General features: G+C 35.6%; 1 protein-coding gene across 1 annotated transcript; it reads left to right on the plus strand.

The window, feature by feature from the left end:
- Positions 1-583: 583 nt before the first annotated feature.
- On the plus strand, positions 584-22,504 carry LOC144451968 (S-adenosylmethionine synthase-like). Its single transcript, XM_078142907.1, has 8 exons — positions 584-712; positions 15,008-15,085; positions 16,362-16,484; positions 17,236-17,492; positions 18,422-18,640; positions 19,160-19,342; positions 20,315-20,448; positions 20,871-22,504. Exons 1-8 carry the CDS (start codon positions 625-627, stop codon positions 20,977-20,979), a joined length of 1,191 nt encoding a protein of 396 aa, XP_077999033.1. The 5' UTR covers positions 584-624; the 3' UTR covers positions 20,980-22,504.
- Positions 22,505-23,482: the final 978 nt, after the last annotated feature.

Consider the following 23,482-nt stretch of genomic DNA (forward strand, 5'->3'; position numbering starts at 1 on the left):
AAAAGTGGAGACGAAACTTGAACTTTTGAAGTCTTTACTTTCATAGGCACTTGACTCAATGATCTGTGGTATAAACATATTATTTCTTGTTGTGGTTTGCCACAACAATAACTATGATGTAAGAACGATCAACTGCGCTTAAAATAAACACATTCAGTCTTTTTTTACTACTGTTTCAAAACATACACATCGGATTCAACATTAAATATCAATCTCTCGGACACTGCTCCGTATGTATTCAGGTCAATACTCTCTGAATGTTAATTCGCAGCCCGGGGCCGGGTTGCCGGTTCAGTTATCTATCCTCGTTCACGACTATAAATAATTACTTATTGTCGTACGAAATGGGAAACAATGTTGTTGAGTACATAACAATGTCTTTAATATATTTCACTGTAAATTGATGGATTTTTCTAACAAGTGACTTCCGATTATATCTGCTATTTATATTTAGTGTGAATAAAAATAAATTGTTGGAGAGGCTATTATAATTAACTATGTACCCAATCAGTGAAGACTCAAGTCACGTGATGCGCGGAGCAAAATCCCGAGCACACCTCTTATGAAGTCTCTTTCACGCTCAGCCGGCGAGAAGTGTAGACCAGTAACAAAACACAAGCAAACATGTCACTACAAAATGGACTTCAAAACGATGTGGACAAGGTGCAAACTGTCCTATTCACATCCGAATCTGTCGGAGAAGGTCATCCAGGTACGTACTGCTATTATTTTTTACAGCGAGTGGGTTATAGGTGGAGTGAAAGCTAGAAGGGAAAGTGACGAGTCATGTGCATCCACAATAACTGCGAAATGGACGTACCGTGTTTACGTTTTGGTATAGTTGTAAACAGCTACACTGACGTACTTTACTGGTATCATTTCAAACAAAACGATCATACAAATAAAATACTGATAAAAGTCTTGATATGGCAACATTTGCTTGTCGTGGAGTCAAGCTGAAGAACGACAGTGTACAGTATGAAACTCAAGACCTCGGCACATTTGCTCTCTGCACCGGCAAACCACGTGATTCTAGCGGCGTGCCTATATACCGGTGTCCCTTGAATCATAACAAGCGGCAGCTCTTGACAACATAGGGGTCGAGTGCAGTCAAGACGTTGCGATTAGCCGTAATACGTCAGTGTTCTTGTGGAAAACACTTGTCAGCTCCCTGTCAAATGAAGGGGGTTATTAGTGGGAGTTTTTTACGGCAAGATTTTATGATTTTTCGAACCCAAAATCATTACTCGTAAGGGTCGAGCGATTACATGTTGCGGTTTTCACTTACGATTGGCTAGTAGAAATGAGTCTCTCATTTGAATTCGAAATGCTTTCAAGAATACGTACACACACACACACACACACACATGTGGCATGACAATACACATGATTCAGGCATGCTGAAGGCCGGTACATTACATAACAATTGTGACATCCCGAGAAACGTGACCGGTTGATATCATGACTTGGCCAATTCGCTGATAGCAGGATTAGCTTTCGGTACAAATTCCAAAGTTTCACTGGAAGAAGGGCAAATATATAGTTTACTACTGTTAGATTTCAACTTTACATGATCGGATTCAACAATAGGGCAAAGTTGAAAGGTCTAGTAGCTAGTAGTGTAACAGGAGTGGTACATGTGATCAATATTCACAATCTTCATTTCTATAGAACTCACAATTGTCTGCTATGGACGTAACCAGGGTGTAAAAATGAAAGCAACGGAAAAGTGCACTGCAGCAGTGTAGTCAAACATTCGATTATTCCAATAACAATTGAAATTAAAAAAATGATATGTTCGCATGATTTTGAACACAAAAAATAACGACATACATGTAGACTGAGGTGAATCCATTTTGACAGTAGGTTCGTATTCATGTATTTGGAAGTATAAGGGGGATGGTGGGGTTACAACAGGAAATTACAATTCACTACCAAATTTAACCAGTCAGATATTCATAGAATAGAAGAAATACATGTTTTTGTTTCATTTTACATGATAGTGGTCCATATTTGCATTAAGAAAGTTAAAGGGGGGGGGGGGAGGTTCTCAAATGAGCTCCATTGATTGTAGAACACAAAACCTTTAGTGTTTTTTTTATAGACAAGCTGGCACATATTTTTTTGCTAAATCAATCAGATCAAAATTAAGTGTCTTTTTTTATTATAATCAATTGCTTGCCAGGACTTGAATTACATGTAAACATCTACTGGTGATGGTCAGATTTAGGCAGTGAATAGTTTCACTCAGTCCAGTTTAACTCAGGGTTTCAACATTTGGTAGTCAGATTTAGCTGGGTGAACTGTTTCAGCTATTACTACCACTGCACAAATTGTCATTTATTATTAGAGAGCCCACTAAAGCCCACTCTTGGTTTTGATAAACTTTACATGCTGAGCCTGTAACTAAGAAGGGTGTTCAAGTTTCAGTTTGATGCTACCACCTCAGGATGTAGGTTTTCCCCACAGGCCTTTTACTGTGGTTTCTTCTGACATTGTTGGACCCCTGAGGTGGGTTGGCCGTTGCTGGACTTCCAAGAGAACAGTTGTTAGAACTGGAAGAAATGTTAAATAACTTAAACTACATAGTGTTTGTTATTTTTTTTTTGCAAGGAACATCAGATTGAGGTGAATTGATTTAGAGTTGACTATAGAAGTTTAATAAAGTTTTATATGGAGTGTGTAACTTGCATGCAATTAAGTCTGGTAGTAAAATTGTACATTGGGTTGTAACAGTTTGTTGAAAGGAGTTGTATGTAGCACTATAGCACATGAAGTATTGGTAAATGATTTAATGGTTGCCGTGAGCATTTTGGTCATGAGTGAAATCGTATTTCACTGAATATAATATTTGTAAGGATTGTATAAGTATTGAAGTAACAGCTGTTTGAAAAAAATAATGCTAGGAGAGACTGTCAGGAGAATTATGCTAATGAGTTTATGTGGAGTGACAGCTTGTTTGAGTATTACTTATGATCAGTTTGGTATAGGCCTAGTTTTACACATTTTGGCTGATGCAATCGTCAACATATTGCAGGTAGAACTGAGATTTAGTCAGCTGGAACCTACTCAGAATTGATAAACATTGAGGAATTTCCAGAGCATTGATACCTCCCAATACATCAAACCGATTCTGTATGGATACAAACTGGTGCTGAACCATCAAGAAACTTTGTTGTTTTCTCTAGGGATTATTCAGTTTGTTCAGGAAAATACTTCGTCATTGTAACTAATTAGTTAGATTTCTATGCAGGCAAGATCTGATGAATATGTTGAGATCTTTTGTCAAGACTGTCAAAGGAAAAGTGTATTTTCATTTCAAGTTAGTCATGAGTCTAATGTTGTTGATACTGGCACTATTTTTTGTAAGCTTTGTGAAAGACAACTTGAATAGTTGCTGTATTTTTTTGTTCTATTCAATTCCATACAGACTATTAACACAGGTTTTATGAAAGCACCAGTCAGTATAAAAATTAATACATTGACATTGTATGAATGAATTTAAATGCCTTTAAAGGGCAAAGTTCAGAGGCTAAAGGTCACACTGGAATGCAATCTCGTATTCTTTTTACATTGTCGTCTGTTGACGTAATGAAAAACTCAAAGCCTATCAATGCAACACAAGTTTTTGAACCCATTGTGTAATAGGACATGGGTGTCAAGTTGAAGAAAAAGGAGTAGTTATTGTGGTGATATAACCAATGATTCAGCATTACTGTCAGTCATTACTTATATGAGGTCAACTATTGAATAAATAGGGATAAACATCTACACACTCCCAGAGGATTACTTGTGTTCCCAGCCATCACTAAATAATAAAAAAAATTAAATAAAAAACCTCCAAAACCCAACACATACATTTTCCACATATATGGCATTTGGAATAGTATCCGGGTATGCAGTAACTGAATTGTACATGTAGTTCTCTTGGTATGTGGAGAATGGGAAACATCAAGGCAGGATACTTGTTGCGATCAATGAGAGAGTCTTTTATAGTTGTACTGAAAGAACTGGACACTAAAAAGTTTATGCCAGACTGAAGAGTTTTGTAAAGTTTACTGTTGTAGAAATACATGCAAGAGTCTGATTTGGTACTGTATCATGTTACAGTAATGGGCAGACTTTGCCTTGGCAAGAATGTACTCCTCAGGAGGCCAAGTCTACTTACAATGTTAGGCTAAAGGTATGCCAGGGTTGGTCCTTGATACAACATCTACTGTTTGAAATTTTGGGGCATAGAGAAACAGGGGTGTGTACAGAAATGGGTATGGCTATGTAATATGTGAAATGTTACAAGATGGTATAGATAGTTAGTTATCTTATGTGACAGGAAGGGTTATTAATCTCCAAAAATCTGATGCAACGCTTGCAGGGGTGTAGTATATTTATCATATCAATGAAATATGAAAGAATAATGATAAACTATACTGCATACTGTACATCCATTCCCAACCACTGACTTTGTCTGTTTTACATGATCATACATATGTACATGATCTACAGTGCCAATTTCTGACAGGGTTTGAACAATATTGTCAAATTTACATATATCTCTTTGAGGTGTTTTCATTCCAGGGTTTTTACATTTACAGCTGTTATTAAAGGGGCACAGGCTGAGTATAATGTAGAATTTTTTTTTTTTTTTTTTTTTTTTTTTGGGGGGTGGTATTATGTTTTTGTTGCATATTCAGGGCTCGAAATTAACAGTAGTCCCATGCCCATAGACTACTAATTCTGGTCATGGGACTACAATAGTTTGCAGCTGGTAGCCCACTCTCTCGCTGATCATGTGATGAGGATGGGTTTATGGACATGAAAGTATTTTAATAATACAATATTTCCAATAGAGGAAATCTGTTTTCAGTTCAGGAATATCGGACTACAGGTCACAATCCTTGGGCTACCAATTTCTGAAACTGGTAGCCCACTAGGCCTACCAAAGATAAAAAGTTAATTTGGAGCCCTGATATTATAAGGCATCTTTTCTGAAGCATTCTTAATCTCTTATTGCTAATAGAACCTGGTATATCCAGGTTAGGTATGTACGATAATAGAAGTGAATTCAATAACAATTTAGAATACATGTACTAAAGCGTGAAGGAAAACTATTAAAAATTAATTTCTGATTTGTTTGAACAGAAAGGATCTGATGCAACTTTTTGTAGGTGTGTTCAAACATGCATACATTATACTTCTGAAATATGATATAGAAATGTCATCCCGTAGGATCTGATGTAAATTTTTTGTATTTGTAGGTGTGTCCAATGTCTATTATGATTATCAATTATTCATAAAATGAAATATGAAATATCCGGAAATGACATCCTGTCCCAACTTGTTGAAAAATGATTGTCATGTGATCAACATTTTACATATTCATATGACCATGTCAATTTTGTATGATATATACATGCATTATTCATTTCTAACATTTTTGAAGCTCTTTCAAATCTGTATATGTTTCTTTGAGGTGTACTCATATCTGTGGTTTTACTTTTCCAACTCTTTTAAAGGGATATTAGCTGAGTTTTTGTGGAGTGACAGCTTGTTTAAGTATTACTATTAAGTATTATTATGTATGGAAAACTACCCATTGTATTCTATTTACTAGACAAAGATTCTTCACTTGCATAACTCAATCTTGGTTTTCTGGTATAATATTAAATACAAAAACACTGAGATGACAATTTGGTGCACACACATATTATATTACCAAGGTAACCTCTGTTATACTACCGGCTGTGCTGAAAATACCAAAAGGAGCATGATTTTCAATACCATTTAAGGCATGCATCAACATTTACATTATATATGATCAGTTTAAACAGAGGTCTAATGCGGGTATTTTCATTGGAATTAAAAAGCTTGATAAAGTTACATTTGTAGTTGCAATGTATTTTTGACACATTACTGCAACAGGTTCGAGATTCATAAAGACATGTTTTCCTTGACAAATGATAAATAGTGCTATTTATTCTGATTAAACATTCTGAGAAGATGTCAACAAATGATTTATAGGTGTATAACGAAATGATTTATTTCCACCCAATGGACAATATTTCCCCAAAGTCCCCAGTTAGGGGTTGGTTGTATTTTTAGCTATGCTTTGTTTTTTTTCTTGATACCGAAAAGAGGGTGAGTAAATAAAACTGGATAGACACAGATAAGAAGAGCACACAACTGACTGTCACATCGTAACATCATCAGATATGTTCTGGATTTCTGTATGATTGCATAAAAGGCTTTAGTACTGATCTGATTATGAAACCCTACCAATTGTTCAACAACACCTCAATAGTGAACAAACTTAAAAACATGGGATAAACAGTTCAAAGGTTATCATTTATGATAACCAAAGTGATATGTTTTCAGTAAGCAATCTAAGACAGAAATATCATTGGCTGAAGATGAGTTTATGTAATTTTTTACTCAAGTGAAAATAAAGCCGTGATTAAAGTTTTTAAAACTGTTCTAGTAATAGTATAATGTTGCATACAATGTACCTTCTGACATCACAATCTTCTGACATAGTTACAACAGTTGATTACATAGTAAGGATTTCCTCAACATTTCTTCATATGTCACCGTCGCGTAGTAAATTGCATTATCAGTTCCTTTATAAGTTTAATACATCATAAATACCAGGTTTGACTCTTGAGATCAGTCAATTGCCAGTGATGGTAAAGTATGCTACAGTAAGCAGATTAGTGGTGTACCTTTTAAACAGGCAGTAAAATATTATACCCAAAACCACATTTATCAGCATGCGTCCCTTCAGCGGTAAATTTTGGATTGGGAATAAAATTTAGGTGTGAAAAACAGTTGTCTGGCAAAAAAGTTATTCCTGAACAGAAGAATGATTCTATATCATGGTTCTGTTGATAAGGCAAAAAAAGGGATTGTTTCTGGTCAGCGCACGCATCACTTTAATAAATACCCTTGCGTGGCATGGTTCTTTTTTTGTGTGTGTTTGTATAGCCCATGCAATCTGCAGATCAGGAGAAAACACAAAAATAACCCTCCCTACTTCAGTGAAGACAACTGCAGAGCCAATCATGAACAAGCAAATGATATCTGCCCTACATACACACTGGCTCTATTACTAAATAAAAAGAACAGTAACTGCCATAAATAGTAGACTGAGTGACAGGTTTGTTGAAAATTTAAAAAGAATTGTGTCGTTGCACCGTTTTAGACAAACTGTCCTGACCAGAAAGAATTCTTTTTTTTGCCCAAGATAACACTAATGTAAGAACTTGGGAATGAAACCCAGGCCTTTAAAATTTGAGGATGGTTACACATAATTGAAACCCTGGCTTCTAAATTTATTTGAGAAATTAAGGTGCCGCTTTATTTTGTTGAACACTATGAGCCAAGAATACTTTATGGGAGATTATAAAATCAAGTATCCCATAAATGAAGCAATCCACAGACTGCGTGGGCAAAATGTTGAGTTGATGTTCTTCCCCGTTTTTCGAAATACAAAGTCTTTGTCAGAATGAACTTTTTAACAAGAACATATACAGACTGCTAAGTATGCTTCCAGTCATATAAATAATCAATTACATAAAGAAATATTACATTTCAATATAATCATTTTAATCAATATCGTGAAATATTACAATCAATAATTTCTTAGCTCCTGAGGTCAAATTAGAGGATATTGCATATTAGTTTAAGTGGAGTAATTGAGTGCTTTTGACCCATTTAATTCTTTTTTGAATGTAACAGCCACATCCTAGATGTTAATGTTAAATCATGGAGGTGTAAGAGTCTCTACTAGTGCATATACCACCTCACCTGTAAGGGTTAAATATGATGGTGTGACAGTGAACGAGTTTCATTGTTGAGTCTCTTCAGTTTTTAGGTGCCTTTGTTTCAGTGAATTTAATGAACCAAGATTCCAATTGAGAAAATTCACCCTATTGTTTTCCAACTAGTTGCACTTGGAGTTTATTGAACAGTCCCCAGGGAGCTTAAAAGCTATGATGTTCAAAAGGTGTATAGTATATATTAACTGTACACTGTTTTATAGCAAAGATAGTGTAGAAACAGTCTAACACTGCAGTAAAACATGACGAATGTAATATCTTTTTTCACCGGCCTAAAGAATGACTGTCAAAACATTGCAGGGTTGGTTGGTCGAGTGGTAATTGTGAGGTCACTGGATTCCTGTTGTAAACGTTCATTGTAGTCATAAAAATGTGAAGATGCACCATTATTCAACAGACAATAGAGCTGATTATGTAGGATCTTGGCTTGTTTCTTGACATCAATATCTAGAGGGGAACAATGAGTGAATGGAATCCTTAGTTACATGTAACTTGGACTTGAATAGCACTGAAATTCAAAATTTGTATTCTGCTATTAACAAAAAAGATAGGTTATGGTCTGTATTCTCTGTCTATTTCTGTAAGATCTTGTCACACTCCAGCCCACATGAATGGACATGTTTCCTTTGTTGTTGTGAATGCAGTGTTTGGTTCTACACAGCAGAGTTTTGAAAGGTCAAAAAACGACTAAATTTGCAGCCTCAAATTTGGGGTTGCTAGCCTACTATTGTACACCTATAGGTGGCATTGTTACATTGCAAATGGTTAATGTCCTTTAAACTTTTTGTAAATATATATAGCAAACGTTCTTGAATAGAAAATGTACAACAAAAACCTTGCACATGTCAGGGTGATATTGCTCCCTGTACTGTTCACAAGTTCTCATTGCAAGTTAGACCTAAACACACAGTCGCACCACACATTCACTCAGTTACTAATATGAATGCATGCACACACACACACACACACACACACACACACGCTCACTCAGACACTTGCTCACAGAGACATTCATTTATTCATGCACTTGCACACACACATACATACATACATACATACATACATACATACATACATACATACATATACATGCATGCATGCACAAAACAATGTACAACTGACAAGTATATTATTGTTTGCTAGTATAGTAATACATTACGTTGTCATTGGTAGTAGACACATCACACACAAGATCGACAGAAGCTGTATTTTCTTATTTTTATACCAATTGTGCCATGTCATTGTGTAGTTTGTATTGTTCTTTGGAAATGTAAGGTGAAGAAGGATTTGGCTTGGCCTCTGTGGCTTACTGTTGTTCAAATTGTGCCTCGTCATTGTTTACTTTCGGCAGTTCTTAGTTCCTACTTCAGATGAAAAAAAAAGTAACGACCCATATTTGGCCCACCTTTAGTTTGCTTTCTGTGGCTTACCCCATGTACCAATTCTGCATTGTCATTGTTTAGTTTGGCACTGTATTGACTAAACCCTATTTGTGTACTCTCTCCAAACATCACTGATTCACACAATAACTCATATCTGACATCCTGATTACGTAGTAGTTGGCTTAGAAAAAATTATGAATTATGATATACCCCTGAAACAGACAAACATTACCATGGTACACATTTGATAAATTGTTGCATGCACTTTGTTGCCATAGCAATATTAAATTGTGACATGTATAGGTTATTATACTCAACCTGTTTATTAGAAATGGCCTTGAGTATAATTTAGATTGGTTGATTTCCATCTTGAGTGACTTGTCAGTCAAAATTGATCATCTTAAGAAATATGTTCAAACAGACAGGGACGGGACGGAGGAGATACCTGTCAGATCAAGATAGTCTTCAAGGTCAGATAGCACATGTATACTGTTCTACAGTGGTAGATTTTGACATGTGTAATGATTGTCATGCATATATATCATAAGGACACCTGTAGTGTTTACTATTTTGAGGGGAGAGGGGAGGGGGATGGTTGGAGGGGTACTACTTCCCTATTGACACATTTTGTGACCACAGGTGATCAGACAACTGACAAGCTTCAATCAGCAAGTTCAACTTGCAAGTGAACAAAAATTATGACAAACAGATGTGGATGCAGTACTGTTGTACTTAGAAACACCGTATTGAAGTGGTGTAATAACATTCTTGTCTGTCTTGCTGGGTTTATCACAAGTATGTCACATTGTGCCAAGTATTGTTGTATGATAAGTGTTGTGATGTTTTGTTATCAAAGAAAAAAATCAATACATTTTATGTTTTTAGAAGCATAGGCAAAACTACATGTATATACTACATGTACATGTTGCCTCCAAATGTGAAATATGTAGTTATTTATCAACTTTACAAATTGTCTATTGATATCACAGGAATGGATTGAGTGCAACACATCATGTAAACAAAGTTTGACTGTTCTCTTAACACACATTGATACCACTAAACTAGGTCATTACACTATCAGCCATTTACATGTATATATCTGCAAAATTGATCTACCTTCAAAAGAGTGATACAGATCTTATGACATATGTCGAGGTTCAAGTCAAGTTACTGTATCTCAGCTACAAATGTACTGAAACAAAAATGTGAAAATAAATATGTGAAATGTTGCGGCTGCTTTGAGGGGGTAGGGGAAGAAAGAGGAGGGGGGGGGGGGGTGAATGAGGGAATGGTGCCAGTGCTGTCATGTTATTTTAAAGGTTGAAGGTTCTTCACACATTAATAGCAAAGGGCTTTTGAAGGGCACGATAACCCTTTGCTCTGAACCTTTGCAGGTTGGAGTTTGGATGTCGGGTATAGATGTGAAGTCATTTATAAGAATAAGACCTATAGTTGATCACATTACAACACTTTGCACTCTATCCATACTGGTGGGGGTGGGGGTAGGAGTGGTGGTAGCTGTAATGGTACAGTAAATTATAACAAAATCAGTGTAATTCATCACACTTTATCAAGGAATGTTTTGATGGACATACTTGTAGCACTAGCAGTGCTTTGCACTTTGTAACTTACATGTAGCCCTTACAACTGATTCATTCATCTTGTAATACTGAGTACTCATGTAAAATATACTGGGTAATAAATGAACTTGAAAAGTAAATCAATAATGTCAGTTATACTCAATATCAAGTGATTTATCATGTTACTGTACATTGTATGGTGTGTATCTTTTTATTATGTTCCCATTTGAACAAGCTTGTCTTCTACTACATAGAATTTTAATGCTACAGTTATTTTACCCTTCACAAAGAAACATGATTACATGATTGTAGACTTGCAAACCAGTATAATCATAGTCTTGCAAAAAGGTCATGAAGCTGGAGATGTACAAGAAGATTGGTATTACGGGCAAAAGTACAGTACTGGTACATGTAGTTTACACTTAGTTACAATCAGTGTACCCTCTAATGATAGCCAAATTTTGTTGTTGCGAGCCAAAATCATAAAAACTGTCATTTCTTGTGAATAACTGCCCAAAAAGAAATAGGGGACATCAAAATTTGGTGCGTCACTAGATGTTGTGTGTGTCAGTGGTGCGTCAAATTGGCTTAGAGGGCACATTGGTTACAATATACATGTAGATGTTGTGTTACTGAATAATGTTTGAATAAACATGAAAATGGAATGGATTTAAAGGCCTGTCATTTAATCTCTGGTTCTTACATTAGTGATATCGTATCCGTAGTCAAATGATTAGATACAAAATGTATATGTCTGAACATTTCTTCAGTCAAGACAAACTTTTTGTCTAGCTTGGCCAGACAACTGTCTGTCTTGCCCAAAACTTAATCCATCAAACTTAGAATGATTTAGATCTGACTGTGGCCTTGAATATTATTTTGACGTAACAAGATCAGAATTGATGTCTGTCATATGTGACACATGGACATTAATCTTGATGTGAAGATTTGTCACTTCTGACACTCGTGTTAGCTAAAACACGTGTGTAACGAGTGATGAACAAAGTTTACACAACAATGAATCTTATTAAAGTCTACAGTCTATCCTACTGGAGAAAACACACCCACCGACAGACAGACAGACAGAGATAGAGGTGACATGTACCTGTCATATTAACATTGTCTTCAAGGTCATCCTGTGAATTTCTGATGTCATGATGGACGTAAAAATAACAACTTTTATTTATGTACTTTTTGTTTGCTTGTTAAGTCACTGAATTATTTTGCAAGTCATGTCAAGCAAATATCCCGGTGAAAATATCTGGACAGAAAAGACCTTGCTAATACTGTTACAATAGGTTGAAATGTTCACCAATGTCAGTGTGACATCTACTCCGAAGTGTTAGTATGTACAGTGTGCATGTCCTTTGAACTGTGACCTGTTTTCAGTAATATAAAACCTTGTCAATGTATTGGCATAACTGTCATTGAAGTCTTAACATCAAGACAGCATTTTGTATTGGCCTTGAAGGTAGAGTTCATAATAATACGATGTACCTACTTTATTGTTTTCAACTATACAACAACTGAATTGTCAAATGGAGAAACTGGTGTTGGAGTCTTACATACATGTAGTACTGCTAGTAGATAAAACTATCTTTAATATTACCATTATGCCTCAAACCCCTTCCCACCCTAACATAGTCAGCCAAAATTGATGATTGTTGCACGTTTCAGACAGCACAATCAATTTCAAATTATTATATACATAATATGTAGTATTATGAAGACAACACCAGTACATGTACATGTATGTAGTGAGAAAAATGCATTTTTATTGACACTTTAAATTTTTTCGTTTACTATATATAGCGAAAATTCAATGTGTTGACCAATGTGTAAGGGTGCTATGTCATGGTGTACCTTACAGACTACATGTACCCCACCACAAACTAAAAGAGTATTGTGTTTTTACCCAACATTGAACTATTGTTTTCACCCCTAACAGTACATTTGTATGTTGGTGTAACTATCTTAGGAGTTTCACTGCAGCATATTATTTTGTCCTTGAAGAAATTGTCAACCTTTGTTCAACTGTGGTAATTAATACCTGTCCGACCTTTTCTGGTTTTTAACAATTCTGAATGTATAATTACAATAGTACTGTACATCCGGATTGTTTTGTCCTTGAAGGACTTGTCAATCTTTGTTAAACTTTGATTTGATAGTAAATGTACCATTTATATTTAAATAACATTTATACTGAATCAAGGGTATATTTTGACAAGTCAAGCTTTGCATAAAACTATTGTTTTTGACTAGGTTTGTGATGTCATTGATAAGAAAGTTTGATAGCTGGTAAAACTTGCCTTTACATTGTATGTTCAATTTGATGTGCGCCCTCTGGAGAGACAATTTAAGTGATCATCAGATCAAAAGTGTTTTTTACAGATTTGATGATGGTGCCAAATGACACATGTAGTGCACAATGTGAGGCTAGTTAGTATTCATGTATTTTAATAAGACTGATGAATATATTATACTTTGGTATCCTATATGTAACATCTTGCACTATATAATGTGTTGATGGTGATTGCATTGGTGTCTTATTCACATCTTGCCTGCTATATTGGGTAGCCATAATTGTGATTAAAAAGTGATGGTAGTCGGTATGTGTGTATTGGCGATTGGATAGCCATGTCAAATCAATAGTATACTATACTACTGTAATATTATAGTCAATGTATTACTACAGTGTTAGTTTAAAAGTACAGGTACCGAAGTGAAAGATAAATATGTAAATGAAAGTGCCAGACCTTGTCTTCAGGTGTACATGGTATTCAAGAAGTTTTGAAGTAGGAGACTGGCCACATTAAAAACCTGGAGTGGGGTGGAGTGGGGGTGGGGGTGGTGGGGGTGGGGGTGGGGGTTGCTACCAGCAGGTTCATTGGGTTCATGAAAGGTCCAGAGGCAAAGGTATATGCTGTTCATTCAAATGTTAATAAGTAGGGGAACGAGAGCTATCAAAGTGGTATTTCAGCAGGAGACATTTCGTAATTTGCTGACATAAAGCTTGGTTCGTATTAGGATTTAAACTGTAGATGTTAGAAACAGTTGACTGGTAGATCTATAGAAAAAGTTAGTCATCAACAACTATATGTTTTCACTGATATGATAACACTAATATGAGAACCTGGGATGGAATCTTTGGCCTTTAACTGTGGCATACTGTGATGATTGTCAGTTCCTATGATGTTACACATGTACTTGTTGCATAGGAAATAATTCAATAGTCATCAGCAGGACTTGCAAAGAAATCAAATTGATAGATGGCTGGTGCTTAGTGAATTACTCACTGGGTGTATTAGATTTAGAGAAAGTGCGGTTATTGGTTTGGTATAGAACAGATTATAAAGTTTGTTTAGCTACTGACTACAACAAGCAGTTGAGTTATATCTTGGTATTGTGATATAAATAAAGTCAAATCTAGGGTGGATTATACAGTGATGACAGCTGTACACATCTATAATGTACCCTGATTGTTTATTTTTGAATTGATTGTTTACATCAGCTGTAGATAACACATGGTACACAGTACTATGATGAATGTATTGTATAGTACCTGAAACTCATTTGATATTCATAATATTGAATTTTAAATTTATTTTTCAGTAATATTATGAGATATAAAATTTATTGCATAGTTACATGTGTGTGTCAATATGTTATCCAAAATCTCACAGTAAAGGAAGGGTTAGGTTGATTATGAATGTTGGTTTGCCGTAAGGGAATGAGACAGACAGACAGCACCATATCAAAACTTCCCCCCTTATTGGAAAAAACTAGTAAAACAGTGTGTTCATCAGGAAATAAGTAGTGTTAATGATGATTTATTCTAATGTCCTGGCAGTCAGAGAGTGTGGGACAAGAAATATGGAATCAAATCAATATAGAACCAAATCAAATCAATCAATCAAAGCTAAAGTAAAAAGTTAGAGTTAAAGTTACGCTTTTGCCAGAATAAAGAAAACGTGAGAAAAAAAACCCACACACCAATGCGACAACAATTTCTGAACTTGTGTGATATTCCATCACAGCCCACTTCTATTAATCCCACCCTTTCTATACCTTGAAATATTGACTTTATTATTAAACTAGAATACAGGTGTTATGTTGACATTTCCATGTGAATGAAAAAAAAACACTTTTTTTATGAAGTCAGCTTGTGGTAGTTAAATTTAAATTAATTAATTTTCTTTTTTTTCGTTTACAGATAAATTATGTGACCAAGTAAGCGATGCAGTACTAGATGCTCATCTTCAGCAGGATCCCAATGCCAAAGTTGCTTGTGGTAAGTTAAATATGTAGTTTCCATGGTAATGGTTTCCTGTGAAATATGGCTGTGATTATAGGAACTCATAGAACTTTTCATAGCTTTGTTGTATGAGTGTCAAACTACATATTAGGTGTAATTCGTTGTCATAGTTTATTATGTAGTGGTTACCAGGAAACAGTTTCTTCACCCTTAAGGAAGCGGAAAGTTTATGGACGGTAATAAACTAAGACAAAAACAGGTGTAAATGTAAACTTTTTATAGCCGTTTTTTGTACTAAATATTTATCACAGAGATCGCATATCTCATGATCTTTTATATACATGTACACTTGACCTGAAAAGGTGAAGTACAAATTGTATCATTTAGATCCAACTTATCTTTACATGTGCATAAGTTCATGGTTATTGGCATTGTGTTTCTGGGTTCTTTGAAAGTTCATGGACAGGCTCTGATAGAGAGTGATATATTCTGATTTTGTAGAACTTGTTTTTGGCGATTGAAATTGAAACACTTTAATTTTGTAGAATTTGTTTCAAAATACACATCTACTGTGGCATTAAAAAATAAGTGAAATTTCTTTGTTCATTATATGTGTGTGGTAATTTTGAATTCAAAATTCAATTTCTGATTATTTTGTGGTTGAACCTTCTAGTGACTGTCAGGGACTCGGTCAAAATTTTCCCATGTACAGTTACAATCACAAAACCAGAAACAAAATGTCATCTAGTCTGACAAAGTCTTACTAACAGCGCTACATTTTATCACCTGGTTCAACAAAAATGTTACCAACAGTGCTACATTTTAATGTCTGCCTCAACAAAAATCTTGCCATCAGAGGTATTTCTTGAACAAGATGATAAAATGTAGCACTGTTGGTAAGATTTATGTTGAGCCAGATGATAAAATGTAGTATTGTTAGAAAGATTTTTGTCGAGTCAGACAATGTTTTGTGTCAGGTTTCCTAATTTTAATTGTAAAAGTTGTAGTTCTTCACTATTTTGAGATGCATGGACAATATTCTTGTTTACTCTTGTGTATTGGATATTGTACATGTTAATGAGAGGTCAGGTGTATCCATAAGTAGTAGAGTAACATGTTGAAAACTTGATTTTAGGGTGCAGACTCAAAAATAAATTTGATTGGATTTATTCCACCATACAACTCCAACAATATGTTTGCCCACAGGTGATTCCATACTGTTCAGAATGATTATATATTACAAGTAAGTCATTAAATGTAACAAAACAATTTAGTGCAGCTTTAACAAAACTTTGCTTTCTTTCTGCTATAGAAACCTGCACCAAAACTGGTATGGTTTTAATATGTGGTGAAATTACATCAAAAGCTGTTGTCGATTATCAGAAAGTTGTACGTGACACAGTCAAGAAGATAGGATATGATGATGGATCAAAAGGTAAGTTGTATATCTCCAGAAAATTGAACTTAATATTACTTGCACTGATGCATGCACATACAAGTAATGTACTACCAAAAACATTCTTGCATACAGGGTATACAATTTTTCTATATACATGAAGTCATGAGGGTTAGCCCTCACTGAAACCATGACGGATGGCCCTCACTGGACGTCTTGGGAGACACGTGTTTATGTACTTAAAGAACTATCCAGTATAAATAAAGATTATTATTATTAGTAGTATTATGTGAACTTGCAGTTGTATTTTTTTAAAACAAAAATTTGTAGTTTTGGATAAACATCGTGTAATAATAACAGAACCCCATGACATGTCAGTGTCAGTATTTATACTCTGGGGGTATTTGATGTCATGCTAGCAGTGTGTTCTATTGCACTTTCACTTTCTATACTTGTTGTGAAAATACAGCAGCACTCAAGTACTTGTAGTTATATCCCAAGTGTGCCATTCTGGTACTTGTGTATCATGGGTTTCTGTCTTGTAACTGCCAAGATTTCTTGATTCATGTATGGTGATAGAATAAAAGACTAGTGGTAGTGTAGTTGAAAGTGTGTCTGCAACACCAGAAAGATCAGTTTTGATGATAAATAAATAAATAAATGCAACAAAGCAGATAGGTACTACAAGATAGTGATGATACTGTTTTTGTACATCGATATGGACACATTGGTCAGATTTGGTGAATTACTATCTTGAATCAGAATAACACTTGATGTATTCCTCTTACAGGGTTCGATTGCAAAACCTGCAATGTACTCGTAGCTATTGAACAACAGGCTCCAGAAATTGCAGCTGGTGTACATATAAACAGGAAAGAGGAGGATATCGGTGCTGGAGATCAGGGTCTTATGTTTGGCTATGCCACAGATGAGACTGAAGAATGCATGCCATTGACTGTCGATCTGGCTCATGCCCTCAATCGTAAATTAGCAGAAAACAGACGCAATGGCACGATGCCATATTTGCGACCAGATTCTAAGACTCAGGTATGATGACATGATTTTGCAACTGTCATGAATGAGCCAGACTAGTATGATCTCTCTAAAAATGATATACCAGGGATCTCAAGGTGTATGACCGTTGGCATAGAGAGGGAATAGTGAGAGAGAGAGAGAGTGCGCCAAAGTGAAACATCTTTTTGTGTATCTGGTACTTTTGAAACATTTTAAAACCTGTACTTGTGAAATATATTTACTTGTACCTGCTTGCTAAAACATTTTCTAGTGTAGTGTTTAGATGTAACAACAATTTCACAACCATAATGAGGGAACATAAATTATCGATGAATAACGCAAGTATTATAAATTTCCCACTGTAAAGCAATATGGCCAAATGTAGAGTATTTATATTTTGTGTGGTACAATATGGGGACAGTCAAATTATTCCTCGCGGATATAAGTTGTATTTGAAATTTAGTTAATGACCCCAGGCATGAAACTGGTTTCCCACTCAAAACATGAAAAATATCTTGTTAATTTACCCAATTTCATTTGATCAGTAATCAGGGTTCATGAAGTTGCCATGGTAACAAGCAATTCCCTGTTACATGCCTTAGGCCTCTAACACAATGACATTAATCTTATAGTGGGTAGCTTTATAGCATTATCTGTCATTTTGCACTTCTCTGGAAATGTGCGACTTTATGGAGATTAGCCTAGTCTTGCTGAATTTATTTTTCAAATCACTAGGAACAAAAACTCTTGGAAAATGGCGAAACTATAATTCCGGATATCCCAGGAAACATGAACATTTTTATGGTGCAGTCGAGATACATTGTTAATTGGTTATACGAGGGCTTATGATGTATCTCAACAGTGCCGTAAACATTAAAGGAAATATATGCGACTTTTCAGTGCGAGAGATCAGTCTGAGTCAGGCATATCATTAATATCACATCTATGTTTCACATGACTAGGTTACAGTAGAGTACAAGTTTGACAATGGAGCCTGCATTCCACTGCGTGTCCATACTGTTGTCATTTCAACTCAACATAGTGAAAACATCACAAATGAAGAACTCCGTAAGGACCTCAGAGAGAAAGTCATCAAGGAAGTTATCCCAGAGAAATACTTGGATGAAAAGACAGTGTATCATTTGAACCCCTCAGGCAGTTTTATTATGGGAGGTCCAATGGTAAGTTATTCTGTGATGTATGCAAATTAAATGCAAATATTATGCTAATATATTTGTGGTCCTATGAGAAGTCAATCTGTGATTTTTGCAAATATGCTAATTAAGCACTATTTTTGTGAGTTATTAGTGTGTGGGGAGGGGGTTGTATTGCCAGTGTAGGATACTTGAGGTAGTTCCATGTGGAGTGCTTGCCATGTTCTGTGTCACCATACATAAGTTGAGCAGAAAACACCACAAGTACCCCAAGTCCACTCTGCTATTTACATGTCATGAGGGTTCTGTGGTCATTACATGCATTTATCAAAAATAGCAAATTTTATTTTTTAAGAAACACTTTGAAAAACCACTTTTGTGTTCATGTGTACATGGAATGATTGTGTGCTCATTTGCATACATTTATGAATAATTTTTTCAGTATTGTGGTACAGTGTAAATGCCAACAATAGAGATGCCGGTAATCATTGGTACATAATGATTTATAATTAACTTGACTTTCCCCATCTGTGTGTTTTGTTGTAGGGAGATGCTGGACTGACAGGCAGAAAGATTATTGTTGACACCTATGGTGGATGGGGAGCTCACGGTGGTGGTGCCTTCTCAGGTAAAGATTACACCAAAGTAGACAGATCGGCTGCTTACGCTGCAAGATGGGTTGCCAAGTCTCTGGTCAAAGCAGGATTAGCCAGACGTGTTCTTGTACAGGTATGTTGCATAGGACTTGAATTTCAGTTGTGTAGGATCTGAATATCAATGCAAAGACCATGTGGATAAAGAAATCACAGACATGTGTACACTACTAGTAGAACAATGTCGTGTAACACAAGGATTTAAAAACAAAGCTGATGTAACATATAGGAGTTGTACATCTTAGTTTTGGATGTGTACGAATGCTAGCCAGCCAGTAGCTCTTACTTTTTGCATTTTTATGTCCCTCGAAAAAGTATGCCAAATTAGTTCAATTCTTCTTAGCCAAGTTTCTATGTTACCAATTGTTGATGGTACTGTGTACACTGTCTTGATGTCTGTATGTAAACTCATGAATATGGTACTTATTATCTATCAACATTACTAAGGTTTGAGTACTAAACACTTTCATACATGGTTCAGGAAATACAACATTAGATAAATGGAAATAAGAACAACATTTTTGAAAAATATTATTTTGAGTGCAACTACTAGGACTTTATTTGAATGTACCTTGGGCATGAATTTCACTGAAACTCAAAATTATTAAATTCCCTCCAAACTTTGCCACATGAAAGCTTGTTTATGACCCTTTTGAAATATTAACAAACAATGGGGGTGGGGTCATTATCTTGTTGTCAAGGAAATTGGCAATCTTTTGTTTTCCCATATAATAGAATTAATACAGTATTCGGCATCCATATTGGATTCTAAAATGGTGACAACACTTTGACCTTTATCTCTGAAATGTTATGCCTTGTTTATGTCTTGATTTTAGCTGAGAATGGGTTGGAGTTTTCTCACCGTGAAAGTTTAAGCAGTTTATTGTCGAGATGCATTTCACATTAAATCTATGGTGGGCTAGAATCCACAACTCAAATTTTGACAAAACTGATGATGAAAGCTTGTGAGGGTTTGGATTATCCAGGTACCTTTCTTATTTGTTATCAAATGTTGATTGTAAAGTTGTAATTTTGTCATCTTTAACAGGTATCATATGCCATTGGTATCGCTGAACCACTGTCCATAACTGTTTTCCACTATGGAACATCTGATAGATCAGAAGCTGAACTACTGCAGATTGTCAAAGATAACTTTGACCTTCGACCTGGTATCATTGTAAGGTATGTGTACACTTCATTTATAACCTTATACTAGGTATACAGTCACAGTAATTTTAATGGCAGAGTGGATTGTACGAAGAAGTGATCAAGATTCATAAATGAAAAAAAATTTTTTTTACCCCGGCATTCATTTTAAGCAAGTATATTCCCAGTTTACAGTGTGGTGTTCAGTGTGATGTTTAGTCAGATGATCAGTCAGATGATCAGTCAGGAGTCCTCATAAATGAATATTTGCATATTTCATCCAAACATGAGTTCTGCCTACAGAGGGCGCTGTTCCATAGCCTATCAATCTAAAATGATATAGGTTTGTCAGAAAGTTGCTGTTATATTATGGCAACATACTTAATGATTTGATGACACTTTCATGATCTTCTTTGTGGCCCTGATGAATTTTTAAATATTTTTTCTTTATCTTACAGAGAGCTGGACTTGAAAAGACCAATTTACCAAAACACCAGTTCTTATGGACATTTTGGACGACCCGAATTCACTTGGGAACAGCCCAAAAAATTGGTGTTTAAGGCTTAAGTGACCTTTGACATTTTATGTCACCATGACTACTGTAAAATGGACAACATTCAGCTGTGAGGGGTATCTTGGTTTTGGTGATTATTTTTACCATAATGTGGCGTAGTAATTAGTTTTATTATTCATTTTTTATTATTTTATCGATCAGAATAAATATTTGATATTAGACGAGATATCCTCTGGAAAGGGACAGTGCATTAAGGGTATTTCCTTGATTGTTCATTTTTTTGTAACCACTGATAACATAATTCTTTTCTTGTAGTTATGCTATAAGGTGTGATGTATAATTTTGCAAATTTTACCTTTCTGCACTTGTTTAATAATAAGCACCTATATGGTGAATATATTCAAATAATGATGCCAAGCCTGCCAATCTTCTAAATAGTGTTTTGTCAGTACTGGCCGCATATACTGTATAAACTGGTTATATGTGAAGTCACAGTATACATAGACAATGTATGCAGTCAAAACGAACATAGCTAGACTTTCAAATGAACTTACGTTAAAGTCTAGCAAAGTGCATGGTAGTCAGTTTATGTCATCACCAAACATTTGTAGTATGGTACCTTCAACAGTGCTATTTTTGTGTACAGATACAAAACAGAAACCGTCATGTGTTTATTGGTATTTCTCTATCTTGTTTTAGAGAAAGAGACAAGACCAATAGATTTAGTATTTTATTTTAGGGTAGTGTGTACAAGAAATAGTGTCAGTGAAATGTTGTGGATTGATATAGAAAAGGTATCCTAGTTGCTCGTCCTAATACCGACAGACATTAGCAGGGTCATGAACTATGAACTATGACCTCACATTGGACAAAGACTTTTGACTTTTTATAGGGATACCAGTAATACACACGGGTACAAACACCCTTGGCAAAGGAAAGAAATATAATTTCTTGACCGACTGGGAAGTCAAGGTAGCCATGGTACTCTAGTGCCCAGTATGTTTATTGTGTATGTCTAGATACATTACTATATTATCATATGCGCAGCAGTAAGAGGTATACCTGTGCCATGTTAACTTTTGTTTGTCTGCTCTATTACACTCTTGGAAGAAGTTGAAATAATTGTAAAGCACTACTACACTCATCGGGAGATTTATAACATTTAAAAGCACTACTCTCATTGGGGAATTCAAATGTTTGTAAGCACTGTGGAGGGGAAGGGAGTTCAAGGGTCAAAGGGTAATTCATATTCAGGGTCGGAGGTTAAAGTTAACCTTCCTTGCCATTATATGTATTTAAAAAAAGTACCATTCCAAGCACATGTTATCTCAAGTATTCACAAGCAACCTTTTTTTATTGATTCTCATCTGTGATTTTGTTGTAATTCACTTCATAAACAAACACCAACTGATTTTGTTGTGAAATGTACCAGTACCTGTGAACGCCTTGGTGTAATATTACTACAATTCATGTTCATTCCTTCAAACCAACTCTATGGAACAATATTCAGATCAACTGGTGAATACAGAAATGTACAAATTTTAGCTTGAGATTGGTCGCAATTAAAATATACTAAATACGGGAAAATGGAACAGTTTGTTGTATGTAATGTATGGATGTATGTGTGTATGTATGTATGTATGTATGTGTGTATGGATGGATGGATGTATGTATGTATGTATGTATGTGTGTATGTATGGATGGATGGATGGAAATATGGTGATCGTTTTGCAGTAAAGAGTGAGGTTGCTGTTAATATTAATTTTGTGCAATTGTACCCACACAACTCAGCCGTAGCCTAGGCCCTCTTACAAGCCAGCTCAAGAATCCCCAAACAAGTCAGTCCTATGGTCCCCCCCCCCCCCCCCATGTTGATCACAGTTGATATGAAGTACAGTAAATATGAACTGATCAAGAGTTTAAGGGAAAGGGAGATAACACCGCGCCCACAACGGCTGATCTGTCAGCTCTGTGCTGATGCATGCTGTTGCTATAGTAAGATTCGTGAGATTCGTCCTGTTGGTGCGCCATCTTCGGCCATACACACGGAATCTAAATGCACAGGCGAGCATAGGCGAACCAAAATACGCATGCGTGAGATGTAGTTTGTGCTTTGCAGACGACACACGCAGACGATAATATGCCCAGCTGTTGTTTACAACGTTAACGTGTAATAGCTTGTGTATGAGATGGATTCTGATGAAAAAAATTATATACACGGCGCTGTTATTGATAGTCCGTTTGGGGTATATACTGTTCCCCATGAAGAGGTGGTTGCAGTGCCGTAACGCGTCTGTGACCGGCCGTAAAATAGATCTCGTTGCGAGGTAAGTTGATTTACGAGACCGTTAATTTCCACCATTTCCTATACGACGTCTGCTTTTTTTTGTTTATTTTCATAATTGTAAAAGTTTCGTTTTCAATAGGCCAAGAAAAGAAGAATTCTTTCTGGTAATCACAATTTGTCTAAAATGGTGCGACGACGCTCTTTTTTAAATTTTATTTTATTTTTATTTTAATTCTCAACAAACTTGTCACTCAGTCTACTGTTTATGG

The sequence above is a fragment of the Glandiceps talaboti genome, chromosome 22, assembly GCF_964340395.1.
Source record: "Glandiceps talaboti chromosome 22, keGlaTala1.1, whole genome shotgun sequence".
NCBI classification, from domain to species: domain Eukaryota; kingdom Metazoa; phylum Hemichordata; class Enteropneusta; family Spengelidae; genus Glandiceps; species Glandiceps talaboti.

Coding starts and splice junctions, on each gene's coding strand:
- LOC144451968 (XM_078142907.1), top strand. CDS start 625: ATGTCACTACAAAATGGACTTCAAAACGATGTGGACAAGGTGCAAACT. Junction 16,485..17,235: donor ATATGATGATGGATCAAAAG/GTAAGTTGTATA, acceptor TTCCTCTTACAG/GGTTCGATTGCAAAACCTGC. Junction 19,343..20,314: donor CCAGACGTGTTCTTGTACAG/GTATGTTGCATA, acceptor CATCTTTAACAG/GTATCATATGCCATTGGTAT.